We start from the raw sequence: 15,079 nt of genomic DNA, 5'->3' as shown, positions 1-15,079 counted from the left end.
GGGTTATTGATGATTAATGATGCACAGATCTAATGCAGGGTGGCATGGTGCCGCAGTGGGTAGCACTGTCCCCTCACAACAAGAGGGTTCTGGGTTGGAACCCACCGGCTGGCCTGGGCCCTTTTGTGTGGAGTCTGCATGTTCTCTCCATGCTTGTGTGGGTTCTCTCCAGATTCCTCCTGCAGGCCAAAAACATGCAGGTTAAGTTCTCTATACATATATGTGAGCCCTGTGATCGACTGGTGTCCAGTTTGTACATCACCTCTTTCCCAGTGTTAGCTGATATTGGCTCCAGCTCCCCTGCAACCCTTCAAAAATGCAGATTACAGGTTTGAAGCCCTGCTTTGCTACATAAAGGAACACAAACACAGGTCATTTGAATTAGTTTCCCTAATTAGAGCTCTTCTCAGGTCTGTGTTGGTACTGACTACACTTGGTTGTCAGTTGCAGTGGGATAACTTACACTTTTATAATTCTTGTTAACACATACCATCATTTCACGAGCAAGGAACACATCACCAACGAGATACGTTTTAACCCTTAAACAGGCAACGTGCACCAGGCGATACAGACTCTTTAAGGAGCATGATTGGTTAAGGTGGTTGTTTAATTGTATACAGTATGTGCCTTTAATTGGTAGAATTTAAGCTTGTGGTAGGTCAAAACGTTGATAGCAATGATACAAATCTGTTTAGAAACTAGTATGTGTGATATTAATGACCATAATGTATCACTTTTCTATGTTAAATAACACATTTAAGTGTTTTTACCATTATGACCATTTTATACATTAATAAGGGCAACACATCCTGGTGGACATACAACTCATAAAATCCAAAATATATTAAAAATATGAGTGGAAATGTTTTACTTTAGGTGCAAATGACATAACTAGTAACATCAAATTAGGATTTTCTACATCTAATTTTCCACTCCTGCCTGTTTAAGGGTTAACAGATTTATTGACAGAATTTGAATGAATTGTGTATTCTTGATACGGTGATTCTTGATACGGTGTGGGGAGGTCGGACGAAGGATCCGAGGGGAAGCTGTTAGGTCTGTTTATATAGGAGCCGGAAGGGGTGTGTTCCCGCTCCTGAAACTGCGCTCCATTTTCAACCTGTGCAGTTATTTATGAAAATGTTGATAGTTACAAAGGGGGTTACATCTGAAATCAGACCTTAGATTTTGTGGGCTTAAATTGTGTCACAGTACCAATTAAGCCCATGCCAGACGTTTGACTTTTTTCATAATATCTTGATTTTATATTCCAAAATCAACATGAACTATTGAATATATTTTCAAATGAAAGACAAATCTTGCTTTATAAGAAACGATCTCCCTCATAAATAATTCATGAAAAACACCTGAACTTATATGTTGGTGGGCTTAATGGGTTCACTTACCCCAAAAGCATAGATACTGATGAGCCCCTGGAAACGTCTGTTTTACACATATTTAAGTTCTCAAATATGCTACAGCAAAAATACAATTGCCAACTCTCACTTTGACAATATGCTAAAAAATAATTAAATAAAAAATAAACAGCTGGTCAAGTGGCTTGCATACTACTTCACATACCGTCAGTAGCTACGAGGAAAAGTGAGCTGTTGACTTGGCAACGCCTTCCCGACGTCACCGAAACTTCGAGGAAAACTCACCTGGCTGGCAGGCTGTCAAAGGGCGATTCAGCAGAGGAGCAAACTAAAGTACATAAGGGGAAGAAGCTTTTTAACAACATGCTGTCAAGTGTAACGATGTGAACTTTCCGCCTGACCTGTTGTTTTTGAGGAATTGTTAACTTTGTGAATGACAGCTTTGACGTTCACTGTCCCAAGGAGATTGTAGTTTCATTTTAAGAAGTAGGTTCTCAAAGACAGTTCCGGGTTGAGATCGCTATCAGGTTAACTATAGTTAGTCTCATAAGGACTGGGAGTTGGGAAGTAGACCAGCATGGAATACGAGCTGAAGTCAGTCAAGACGAATGGGACCGACGAAGAACGGGTGAGTCATATGGGAAAAATAACTTAGCACAACCTGTCCCATACAATACTAATACTACTACCACCACTACTAATAGGCTACTAATAATAACAATAACAATTGTCATCCATACAATGCTGGATTTATCTTTTTATAATTTAAAAAAATAAGTCCACATAATAGCAATAGGGTGTGCTGACATGGAGCTCACAACATTTGTTACCAGATACCTCGATATCAATATTACAACATAACTGAAGGGGTGGCTATCAGTGCTTTCTCATTAAGTTTACACCATGAGATTTTTGATAAATTCATCAGTAATGTGGATGTGATAATATAGCTAAGTGGGTAAAGGTTAAATAATATACCTGAACAGCCTGGAAAATTACATCACTTCACTGTAATGCAACCTTTAAAGGTGCAGTGTGTAGAATTTAGTGATATTTAATGGAGCAGATTTGGCAGAAATGGTTTATTATAATACTCATAAGTAATAATTGCTGTGTTGTTGTTACTGTTAAGACCCCAGCAGTCAGAGAGGGGCATGGCAGACCTGAAACAGACAGCTCTGTTCCAAAAGGAAAAGAAAAAGAGGTCAAGAGAAATGTCAATGAACAGAACATGAGCCCTTTATATCTCAGACATAAGATGCGGGTCTTCATCCATGGAGCCTGCCATGTTGCACCATCATTTTTCTACAGTAGCCCAGAATGAACAAACCAAACACTGCCTCTAGAGAGGGTCTTTTATGTTTTTTGCAAGTTTCACAGCCACTGTAGATGCTCCTACATGCTTGAAGGGGAAGGGGGAGGGCAGGGGAATCTTAGTGAGTCTCATGATATTGATATAATATCAATACATTACCCCGTCTTATGCTATCTGTATATCTAGATTGTACAAGTACACACTTTTCCCTCGTATCATAACATGTATCATCATCACTTTGCACAAGAATTTCCTTTATGGTGTTTAGTAATATTCTCGATAATTTGACTTCTCCAAGGTGACAGCAGGTAATGGAGGCGCCCAGGCCAACATGATCCCTGAAGCAACAGAGAGAGATGGGTTGTTTACTGGACAGGTGAGCTTTGGTCGATTGTTGTGCTGTTGTTCATAAAGTATTTGGGAGCTTTTTTCAGTTGCTGTTCACCAGCAATTTGTTCAAGAGATTAGAATAACTTCTGTTGCCATATGAAAGACAGCAAATGGAGCGCTCATCTCTGAGGCATCAACTTCTGTTAGTTATTTTTAACATTCTTGAAATTGTCTGAATCAACAAGCTTTCCAGGGATGACTTATTTCATTTATAGTAAATGGTGTTGTTTTTAAACCAGGGGACAATTACGGGTCAGATGTGTCTTTCATCAGAATACTAGTAACAGGGAAGCGATTTCCTCTGACTATGCAATAGAAACTGAAAGGAACGAGGTAAATACCCACGTCTTCCAAGGGTTTTCAGATTGTTAAGGTTTTTGTGTATTACATTTGCAGTAAGGGAAGTGTAGCTTTGTTACACTCATTATGATTCAGTGGGTTTTTCCCCATTCATTGTCTGCACTCCAAAAAGGGCAGTGACACAAGAAAGGAAAAAAGAAAGATTTAAATTTTTTGGTAAAACTTTCTCTGATGTCTAAAATGCGATATAAACATACTTATAATGTATTATAAGCTGCTTATACTGCATAATTTTAGTTTTAAGTGCTTGTAAATACTCATTATGCCTTATAACAATAATCATAACATTTGTATGATGATTATAATGTATTATAACTATAAGAATTATAATACAATATGATCCTTAGAAGTAATGTCAGCAGTTATGAAGCGTTATGATACTTGATCTTATAATTCATGGTCAAATGTTTTATAATGTGTTATGATTATTGTTATAAAGCATTATAATATTTATGAGTTCTTATAACTATAATCATACAGTACTATTAGCAGATTATAACACATTATACGTATGCTTATAGGGCATTATAGACATGGGCTTGACATGTTTGTTTTTTTTTAATTGTTGCTTGATACTTGGCATTAAGGATAGTGTTTGTTATGCACCATTATCATTCTTGCATTATGCCTTTTTGGATAATACTCTACCCCTAATCTATCTTTTGAATAACAAGCTTTCTCCCCCACAGGCTGTAGCCATATTTTGACAAAGTAATGTGGGATTTTAAGGAACACACTATTTAATGTTTTAAACTTTTATTGTGCTTCTAGAGTAGCTCACAGTGCAGGATAAAGAAAGAGCTGAATGCGGTCATCTGCAGTCCAATCAGACTATGGATGGTCATCATCATCATTTTAGTCATCATCATTGCTGTGATTGTGATTTCCCTGGTCTTGTGCTCAGGTAAGGTTTCATATTGATCAGGTTGTCTTGTTTACTTAATTTAGTTTATTGAAGAGTATATACATTAAAGCTACTCTTACCTTTCTTGCATTTCACACATGAACAGCAACAACCCCTCCTCCCTCCTATGTCCCACCCCTGCACTCCTTTCCCCTCCGCGAACACGCACTATATATAGTTTTCTTTTTCCCTGTGGGAGCAGCTGGAGGTGGAAGCCATGGCCCGCTTTTGTCGGTCATTGTCAGTCGCTACTGTCTGTTTACGGCTATCTTCATGGATGTATTATAATGCTGTGGATCCACAACAGACTCTCTTCCAGGTAGGGGTGCGTGCGCGCGATTAAGTAATGCAGAAGGGGAAAACAGGCAGGTCGCTCGGCCAATTATATCATTCAGACCGAATGATATGATTGGTCAGAGTTTTCACACAATATTATGAGAATGGAATAATGATTAGTTTCTGTGCCTGGTGGATCTCTCTAACATTTTAGAGTGCCATTAACTTATTAATAGCATTTTAACCTAAACAAAAAACAATTGCAAAAATGTAACAAAGGTAAGGGTAGCTTTAACAGAGTAATAGGGTAGGTAATTAGATATTTTAGATAGATTAGCCTTCTTCTCAGAATGAGTCCAATAATCAAAAATACAGGATCAGAGATAATAATTAAATATATGTTTCACTTATTCAAATTACTTTGATCTGTAACAAGACAGTCTGTCATACTTTAAAGTACAAATTATCATAAAGTCATGGCCAGCTAAAGGCCAAAGTGTAAGTTGTTGATTATAAAATGCTTATGCTGTGCCACTAAGCATGCAAATACTGTATATAACATCAAGACTTTATGCAAGTACAAAGTACAAAAAATGCAAAACTAAAGATCACATCTGATGCCAAAATGAAGTATTTAAATACAGTGGTTATTGTTATGAAGTTTTGATCCAGTTTCTCTTTGAGCAGTGATTCACACGGACTTGGATGAGAAGTACGACGCTGCATTGTTTAACATTCCTCAAAGTTTCAATGGGAGCTTCAGACTGCCCAATCAAGTCTTCAAAGAGCAGCTTCTTACCCTTAACTCCAGTGAAGGGAACGCTCTCGCCACAGGCCTTCAAAAAAAGGTTTGACTGATTAATATGACCTATAATGCAAATGATAAAATGACTGAATTAATATGAATTGGTTGCAAATATAACTCAGTGTGTTGAGCTGAATAGGAATATTTAACCATCATATGATTGGCTGCATGTCTTGCTTCCTACCTTTCCCTTGCTACTACATCAATTTTATCCAAGCAAACATGCCAATATTGACACCATAAAAAGTGAATTACCTTGACAAATACAGTATAATGGATTAATGAATAACAGCTGAGGGAAAGTTTAATGGTTTTATGGATAGCTACTAGAAGTGTAAGGTAAGGAAGTCAATAAAAAGTGTACAACAACATTACAGAATGATATAATGAGTAAATATTTGTATTCAAGAATAACAAAGGGATAAGAATAAAAAAAGTGCATTAGGGTCAATGTTCTACAAAATAAAGCTGAACCAAGCCTAAGGTAGTACAGGTTCAACTTTAACCCCACATAAGGAATTTACATTTCACTCTATTTATTTGTTGATCTTCAGAGCCAACACCTTCCACCCCTGGCAGTGTTTATAATGTAAATGTAAAATCTACCAGGTTTCAGTGTCACAACACAAAACCTGTTTATAGCTGCTATTGCCACGAGCTGGTTTTACTTCTTATAGAGACATTATGAACATTAAAAGGGCTTTACAGTCAGAAAAGAGCTTTCTTGTAGTGAGAGTCCAGTATCAGCCAGACCATTTCACCCTCTTTGTTTGCTTCTGCATGTCTTAACCTGCCCCACCCAGATGGTTGACTTCTACAGATCCTCCCCTGCCCTAGGACGATACTTCTCCGAAGCTAAAATCAATGCTTTCAGGTAAACTCATCCCACTCAGCATTTAGGAAATGCATTTTTTTAACCTCTACTACACGAAACCATTCAAATGAACCTTTTACAGGCAAAAATGTATGTTGAACTTCAGAACTCCTCTCCACAGGAACGGTTCAGTCATCGCAGATTACCGGCTGACATTTCACATGCCTGCAGAGGGGCAGTATCAGCTGAGGAACTTTACCCTGAGCAGGGAGATGGTGTACAACGTGTTTAGACAGTTTCTATTCGACCAGGAGACAACGTCAGAACCCATGTATATTGATCCACGTTCCCTCAATTGCTCACAAACATACTAGAAAACATACATATCTTACTTGACATTTAGAGAATAAGACAGCAAATACAAAACCTCTGAAGGTTGGTGTTTGTACCATGTGATCTATGAAACGTCTGAGATTCTCGCATGAGCATATGATGCAACTTTACCACATGAACCTGCATGGCCACAGTCATGCAAAGTCATGCTGACTTAAGTCATATGGATGATCTAATTTTGAATGATATTCTTTTAAAACTTAACTCAATGTAAAAGTTACATCCTGCTGTCAAATTGAGTGGTTTAACCCACTAGAAAATGCCAACAACGATCACTGTGTTCTGAAGTATATGAAATGAATGAAATATTTCATACTCTACTTTAGATTTGATTGTGTTTTTGTATAACTCCAAGTATATTAATTGCAAGAGTATTTGCATGAATGTCTGTGTTATAATTATTTATATTTAGTATGACGATCTGTATGTGGAAAGCCTGTGGTCATGAAAGTGTTTTTAATGGAGATAGGTGTTTATATTTGCATAATGTATTCCATTATTCTGCATCACCAGACATCATTTGCAAACCAAAACTGTAGATCACATTTTCCTAGAGCGTAAACACGAATAGGAAAACTAACCGGGTGCAACAGCTATGTTGTAAGTCAGGGCAATGTATGCTCATTTAAAATTATATATTCTTCACACAAATACACTAATATACCACTAAGTGCACATTATTTTGTACGTTTTTCACTGAGGCTTTGTTTGATATGTACAGTGAGGGTCAGTTTTTATCCGTAACCTACTGTATTTTTAACATGCTGTTCTGTGGTTGAACAGTAGAGGGAGTGCATGTTCCTCATACAAGTAAACACCTTTTCTTTGTTTTCTATCTGTTTTGTGCTTCTTGTCTCTTTTTTTTGCTGAGAAATATTGAGAATTCACTTTTCTCTTAAGCAGTGAATTGTAGTGGGTTACTGCAGTTAATAAGTGGTTGTACTTCATATCACACTGTTGTGAATTATAGCAGTAGTCAGACTGTACTCTTACTTCCTGGCAGCGATCATGTCAACATGTCTGTCCTCTAATAAGATTAGAGCTGTGATTGATGTTTATGCCAACTTGTCTGGTCCTGAACAGTTTTTTCCCACCAGATGCTTATTAATTATTCTTAATCTCAGCATGTTGCACTCTGTAAAAACTGTTGAAAAGTGAGCCAACCAAAACACTAATGACCATGTTTTGTTATCAATAGATTGTCTAAAGAACACATCTGATTGAGTTGATGTTAATTCTTTGATTAATAATCATCGTATATGATGATATACATGTGGTCTGTAATTTCTGAAGACATACAATGAGTCTAAAAACTGCTGAAACAACTAAAAATGTGCAGTTAATGCACTGCTTAAATGTCAGAGTTATTACAGTCATTCAAGACTTAGAAATTCTACTTGAATGACATATGGTTGAAGACTGACTCAGGCAAGGTGTCAGTTCTGGTCCTGTTGGATCTCAGTGCTGTGTTTTACACTGTGGATCACAGTATACTGTTGAACAGGTTGGAAACTTGGGCAGGACTCAGTGGAACAGTCCTAGACTGGTTCAGGTGGTTCAGCATTCATATCAAATCAATCACCAAAACAGCCTTCTAAACCAAGGGTTTCATGTCTCAAACATGATTCATACTTTCATCTTGAGTAGACTCGACTACTGTAATGGTCTTCTGACTGGACTCCCACAAAAAAGCATTAAACAGCTGCAGCTCATTCAGAACGCTGCAGCTTGAGTTTTAACCAGAACAAAGAGATCAGAGCACATTACTCCAGTTCTTAAGTCTTTACACTGGCTCCCAGTCAGCTACAGAATAGATTTTAAACTTCTGCTACTGGTCTACAAATCACTGAATGGTTTAGGTCCAGAATACATGAAGGACATGTTAGTAGAATATAAACCCAGTAGAGCTCTGAGATCTACTGACTCAGGTCAGATAGTTGAGCCCAGAGTTCAAACTAAACATGGTGAAGCAGCTTTTAGCTGTTATGCTGCACACAACTGGAACAAACTACCAGCAGAACTGAAATCAGCCCCAACAGTGAACATTTTTAAATCCAGGTTAAAAACATTTCTCTTCTCCTGTGCTTATGATTGAGCTCTTTTAAAGCACTTTACATTTTAATCTTCCATTTGCACTATATGTCCTTTTAATGATTTTAAAGCAAATCACTATTTTATGCTGCAATCTTATTATATATATATTTTCTATTCTAGCATTTTATTTCTCTCTTTCTATTTTTCTGTACTTTGTTTTTATTATCAGCGTGGGGGGGTGGTTAATTGTATGTTTTAATGTTTTTTAAATTGCATGTTTTTCTGTTTTATGTAAAGTACATTGACTTGCCATTGTGTATGAAATGCGCTATATAAATAAAACTGCCTTGCCTTGCCTTGAATAATATATATAAACCACGTATCATACTGAGTGGGATTCATTAGAGGTACATTTTCACTTTCACTGGTAGACAAGTTCATAGATAATGTATCACCTCAAACAGCTGCATTTTACAGTGATAACTCCTGAGCAGTTTTGTTTACCCCCTGGGCAACCTTTTTTTTTGAACAGGGGAGTATGTTTTCACTTGTGGTTCTTGAACATCCTCGCCGCATGACTATCACATGCTGGTCAAAAGGTCAAGTTTAAACAGCAGTGTATTAGAGGGATACACCAGATTTTGACCGGGCATTACAGTGCATAAAACCAAATCACACCACCTGCTCTTTGACACTCTAATATTGCAAATGTTGAGGTCAGAAAAAACTGGCCATTTCAGTTTCAACAGGATTTATTTATTCAGACTAGACAACTGTAGTTGACTTAAGCTACTCTGTACTTTATTTTTAGGGTAAGGTAGTATATTGTTTACAGATGTCTAGTTCTGTTTCATCAAAGTAAACAGTTTTCAAAATCTGTTGGCAACGGAGAGCTCACATGCCATGGTACAACACAGCAGCATGGGTTTTGACTGTGTATGCCCAATAGATACTAGCTGCCTGTGCTGTCAGGAGTGACTGGTGGTCCATCTATTCATCCTATTTTGAGAACCGCTAATCGTCTAAAGCCAGATCTACTATAAGAAGCACTCTGAGCTTTGATAGTCGGTGGGTTTTAAACAGTAATTCACTACTCTCGAGCCGCACCTGTGATCCTAAGATCAGTCATGCAGAGCCACACTTAGGTCATGGGTCAGCAGTGCTGGTTAAACATGTAGTTAAACCATTTTTAGGTGTGTGTAAATATACTCTTAATTGTGTCAAGACTAATACTGGCATATATCACAAGTTTTCAGTTGGTGTCATTAGATGGATGATTATGTACATCATCTTAAAACAATCTTTAATATGCTTAATCATGTTGTCACTTCAGTGTCAGCACAGTTTACATACATGGATTACATAGTTCACATACAAAGTTTGAGTTTTAAGTAGTTTTAAAAGTAAGTTTTTTTTAAGCATAATTTCCTCATTATTGAGAAAAAAACAATCAAGAACACATGAACCCATCACCCCTCTGCATGTTTATGTCTCAATGGTTAAGTTTGAGTCATTGTGAAAACTAATGCTTAAAGGGGCTGAACATGTTTAAAGTTTTGTATTTTTCTTATAAAATACCTCCAAGTTGCAATACACCTGGCTTGGCTGCAGATCTTTTCCACAGCAGGTAGTTTCATAGAAAATACACACAAAAACACACACACACACACACACACACACACACACACACACACACACACACACACACACACACACACATACACACACACACAGACATATTGTGTGCTGATTGTTGGCAGGAGCGTCAGTCACACAGACCTGAATTTAGATCTATGGGAAAGACATCAGCAAATATAATTGGAAACTTTTGTCAACAACACCCATATAATGACCATGATGCTTGTGCATTGGTGTGATGAGTAGCTCTTCCTTAGGTGACACAGGACGTGATCAGACTATGTCAGCAAGAACAGTCAACTGACAATTACATAGAGAGGGATATTATAATAGTGCTGCAGTGCATAAACCCCTCATTACAAAGATGAATGCACATTTGAGAGTTCAATGGTGCGAAAACCATCAGCACTGGTCTACAGAGATGTGGAAAAAGGTGATATGACATGGGCAGATGAGTCATCCTTCACCTTATTCTCAACATTTGGGCAAGAGCGCTTGTGTAAATAAAGAGGGCAGCACAGGTCAGAATACTTAATCCCTACTTAATCCGGTGGCTCTGTTATGCTGTTGGGCTCATTTTGCTGACATGGTTTGGGTCCACTTGTCCTATTAGAGGGAAGGGTCACTGCAAATTAATATAAAGTTGTTCTGAGTGATCACTTTTATCCTATGATGAAACATTTCTTTCCTAATGGGAATGATCTCTTCCAGGGTGCCATTGCCTCCATCCACAGGGCACGAGGGGTCACTGAATGGTTTGATGAGTATTAAAATGATGTGAATCAGATACTATGACCAATACAGTCACCAGATCTCAAGCCATTTTAACACCTATGAGAGATGTTTGATCAACGTGTTAGACAGCTCTCTACATCATCAAAACACCAAATGAAAGAATATATTTTTGGAACAATGTTGTTTATCCCTCCAGTAGAGTTCAGACATCAGACCAAGGTGCACTGAAGCTGGCCCAACAACGTACGTAATATATTAAAAGAGGCTTAATGTGTGTTTTGTAGCACAGAAATAGCTCCATGTTTGTAAAGAGGATAAGTCATTTCCTATAGGAATCCCCAGAGGAATCCCAGACAGGTGTGATTAACCCTTGTGAGTGAGTGCATGGGCACAATTTGATTATTTACTTGCATGCATACATAAACATGAAAATATTGCAATGTAAAAACTGAGAAAAAATAAAAGCACATAAATTATGAAAAAATAAATAAATAAATAATAATAATAAATGCACATTTGTCCCCAAAAAATAAAAGCAAATAAATAATGAAAAAATAAAAAAATAAATAAATACACATTTGTCCCCATCAAAGCAAAGTTCTTAAATCAAACAATTAATTTCTCTCAGTAGCAAGATCTCACATCTGAGGGAGCTTCCCTTGTTGCACACCGGAGCTCCAATTTCCTGGATATTATTCAACCACATTTTAACCACTTAGAGACTGCAGTGTCCTGAGGTTCTAGGAAGACCTCTGCATTATCCCATTAAAGGGTTATCTCCCCTTTTGGCTCTCCCAAGACTTAAAGATTACGACTGCCGTGGATGATATTTCAACCAGACCTCAGTGCTGCCAGTGCTCTACACGACCACTGTCCTCACACATCTCAGCTTCAGCACCAACTCTCAGGATTCACAGGACAGCGGACAAACTCAAATCTCTGGAGGAATAATGGGTTCCCATAGCTCCAACCTGGATGATATCCTGGAGGAAGACATGCACCACTGGTATACCAAATTTATGAAGGAGTCTCCTTCAGGGCTTATCACACTCTTCGAGCTCAAGACTATGCTTGAGATGACCGGTATGACGGAGGAGGCCAGCAGCTACGTAGACCAGGTCTTCTTTACCTTTGACATGGATGGGGTAAGAAAACACCTAAGCAAGTCTCTTCTTCTCTGCCTAGAACAAAATAGACTGTATGATTCTCTGAAAAGAGGTGAAAAGTACCAATAATATGCCAGTGAGCTGATAGGATATCTGCTTGATCAATTAATGTTGCATGTACCTTGTTGAATAAATCGCTTCTCTTGTATCAAAATCCAACTTTGCAATGGGAAATAAGAAAATATTTTAGATTTTACATTTAGAGTCATCAGAAATGACATGTCATTTCTGACATTTTAAGATGAATCGACTCATGTTACACAATGCAGGAACAACTTGTTGACTCCTGCTCTCTTTCACAAAGCTTAAGATTGTACAAATTGCACATTGGTTGCACATGATTTAAAGTCTCACATCTACAATAGTTTCCTCAGAATTGCCTCACTCATATTACCCTCGCATAGGATGATAATTACTACCACTCCTTCTACAACTATACAGTTATCCTAAATTGCACAATTCTGGTGTTGAAAATCTTAATAGTGGAGTGTGAAATACATTTTGATTTTGCAGTGCACCATTTTCCTAACTGTATCTTTTATTTGCTCTTTTGCAGGATGGCTACATAGACTTTGTTGAATATATAGCAGCAATAAGTTTATTATTGAAAGGGGAAATTAACCAAAAACTAAAGTGGTACTTCAAGCTCTTTGATCAAGATGGAAACGGGAAAATTGACAAGGATGAAATGGAGACTATATTTAAGGTACAGTATATTTTGCTTGGAAGTTTCATAATTACATTGATACAGTTCTGCAGAACTGGGCCATGCACAGTTCCCTGAATCATGAGGATTAGCTCTGAAAGTGCAGAAGTGGGTTTAACTGGCAATGAACTAGACATGCCACATAATCCAAGGGGCTTCTTATCTAACCCCAGGTCTAATTATGGCCTTGTCTATGACCTAAATCACTGACTAAAGAAGTCAGAAAGTAACCTCATAACAGATTACATGACACCTTTACACCATTATAAGTTAGTGAGTGCAGCTACTACTCCTCTACTTATGACCCAGATTGCAAAATACTGTGTTTGTGGGCAAAGAGTTATATTAAACTGATAACCCCATGCAAGTTAATGCTGAACAACTAAATGTGTAAACTCATTCAACAGGCTATTCAAGACATCACCAGGATTTACGACACCCCTCCAGAAGATATTGTGACACTTGTATATGAAAAGATCGATACCAAAGGAGAAGGTAACACATCCCCTACTGATAGCATGGTTTATTAATCCTGAACATAAGAACAGTGTTCCTGGTTGGAAATAATGTCAACATGACCAGCCTTGTCCAGAGCCTCTTTGTATTCAGAGTGAAATAACAGATGCATAGGAAGTATCAATAAACATTCTGATAGCTGTGTAATTTCTTAATATATCATTTGGCCCTTTAAAATAATAAGCCCCATCATGACAACCCCTAATATTTAAAATGTGTATAATTTTTTTTTTAAATCTTTGCCGTTTCTCAGGTGAGTTGACGTTGGAGGAGTTCATCAGTGGAGCGAGGGAGCATCCCGACATCATGGAAATGCTCAGCAAGATGATGGATCTTACCCACGTCCTGGAAATCATTCTCAAGGGTCAAAAGAAAGCTGTGAAATGAATCAGGAATCAACAAGCTGGGTAGTGTGGAAAGTCGAGATCATTTTTGGTGGATTTTATTTTGAAGAATACAGCAGTTTCGAGGAAAGAGTGTATGTGCTTGATGAAGAGCCGTTTTCTATTTCGGATGGCACATAATGAACTCTAACTGAACAGTCCCATGCATATATGATCTCTCTGTATGTTGCCCAAGGAAAACGGAAAATATGCCCTCTTGCCTCTGCTTGTGCTCTCACATCTCTTGTACGGTGGCCATTCAGTTTTGTGTTTGGAGAAATTCAATGAGGAGAGGCCCATCTGCTTCAGGTTCCCATCATGGTTTGAGTTGATGGCTCAAAGTAATGTGGATTAAACACTTTAATTCACTTCATCAGTTTACTGGAGGGCCTCTTTGAACAGAACTGTGTTGCAGAACTGTCAGGGACAAAGTGAAAAGCAGAGCAGCATACCTCAGTCCAAAATGTTTTGGTGAGCTTTGGCATTACTTTTAATATAATTTCATCAGATTTACAATGAAACATTGAATTTGAATATTAATTCTGTTTAATTTTGTTAGAGATAACTAAAAAACTGAATTTATTACACTTCTTATCTCCAGAGACTGTTTGTACTTCATTTTGTGTTGTTGGTCTTGTTAGATCTGCTTGGCAAACTACAATATTGGCTGTATAAAAAAACTGAATGGTTACTGCCTAGAAATGTAGTGGCTAAAAAAATATTTATACTGTAAGACATGTAATGTTTCATTGTATTTCACTGTAGGTTACAATACTGCCTTAAGTCAATACAATGCTGTTTTTTTTAAAGAAAAATGTTGACTCTAATAGAGTTTACTGTGTGATTCTTCAATTTTCCACCACAGATGCAGCAGCAAAAATAACACAACAGTTTCCAGATGAGACATATCCACATTGCACACAACTGAGATTTTTTTTCCTTGAATTGATGGCTTAACTATTTTTTATGTTGGGCTTTTTGTTTGTTATGTAGAATACATTAGAAAATGTGAAGCAATGTTGAATAAGCAAGAGTTATATGTTAAAAACATAGCACAAAAGATCCTTCATAATATCACATGCTGAAGGATCACATTTTTATGGGTCAATCAATAACCGATGAATGCTTGGCGGTCAATACACCTTTCAACTCTCATATCCATTTTCTTTATCAATTTCAAATCTAAAGAGATGGTAAGTATGCCTTAAAAAGACTAATTGTTAACAAGATGCAGGTTTTGGAAAATCTGGTCAAATCCACCAGTTTCA

The 15,079-nt window shown here is 37.5% G+C and overlaps 2 protein-coding genes across 2 annotated transcripts; both read left to right on the top strand.

The window, feature by feature from the left end:
• The first annotated feature begins 1,656 nt into the window (after nucleotides 1-1,656).
• On the top strand, nucleotides 1,657-7,514 carry LOC128360535 (TPA-induced transmembrane protein homolog). Its single transcript, XM_053320980.1, has 6 exons — nucleotides 1,657-2,004; nucleotides 2,990-3,067; nucleotides 4,213-4,345; nucleotides 5,309-5,469; nucleotides 6,230-6,300; nucleotides 6,422-7,514. The coding sequence occupies exons 1-6, from the start codon at nucleotides 1,954-1,956 to the stop codon at nucleotides 6,612-6,614; spliced, it is 687 nt and encodes a 228-aa protein (XP_053176955.1). The 5' UTR covers nucleotides 1,657-1,953; the 3' UTR covers nucleotides 6,615-7,514.
• Nucleotides 7,515-11,990: 4,476 nt separating this feature from the next.
• guca1c (guanylate cyclase activator 1C) lies at nucleotides 11,991-13,815 on the top strand. The gene is made up of 4 exons (XM_053320780.1): nucleotides 11,991-12,185; nucleotides 12,763-12,912; nucleotides 13,320-13,407; nucleotides 13,682-13,815. The coding sequence occupies exons 1-4, from the start codon at nucleotides 11,991-11,993 to the stop codon at nucleotides 13,813-13,815; spliced, it is 567 nt and encodes a 188-aa protein (XP_053176755.1).
• Nucleotides 13,816-15,079: the final 1,264 nt, after the last annotated feature.

The sequence above is a fragment of the Scomber japonicus genome, chromosome 6, assembly GCF_027409825.1.
Source record: "Scomber japonicus isolate fScoJap1 chromosome 6, fScoJap1.pri, whole genome shotgun sequence".
Lineage (NCBI taxonomy): Eukaryota > Metazoa > Chordata > Actinopteri > Scombriformes > Scombridae > Scomber > Scomber japonicus.
The sequence above is the reverse complement of the archived record's forward strand: the minus strand, read 5'-3'. Positions and strand labels throughout refer to the sequence as shown.

Excerpts from the sequence above, each read along its gene's own strand:
- LOC128360535 (XM_053320980.1), top strand. The coding sequence starts at position 1,954 with ATGGAATACGAGCTGAAGTCAGTCAAGACGAATGGGACCGACGAAGAA. Across the intron at positions 2,005-2,989 it reads ATGGGACCGACGAAGAACGG|GTGACAGCAGGTAATGGAGG; the intron begins GTGAGTCATATG and ends GACTTCTCCAAG. Across the intron at positions 5,470-6,229 it reads CCACAGGCCTTCAAAAAAAG|ATGGTTGACTTCTACAGATC; the intron begins GTTTGACTGATT and ends TGCCCCACCCAG.
- guca1c (XM_053320780.1), top strand. The coding sequence starts at position 11,991 with ATGGGTTCCCATAGCTCCAACCTGGATGATATCCTGGAGGAAGACATG. Across the intron at positions 12,913-13,319 it reads AAATGGAGACTATATTTAAG|GCTATTCAAGACATCACCAG; the intron begins GTACAGTATATT and ends CTCATTCAACAG. Across the intron at positions 13,408-13,681 it reads GATCGATACCAAAGGAGAAG|GTGAGTTGACGTTGGAGGAG; the intron begins GTAACACATCCC and ends GCCGTTTCTCAG.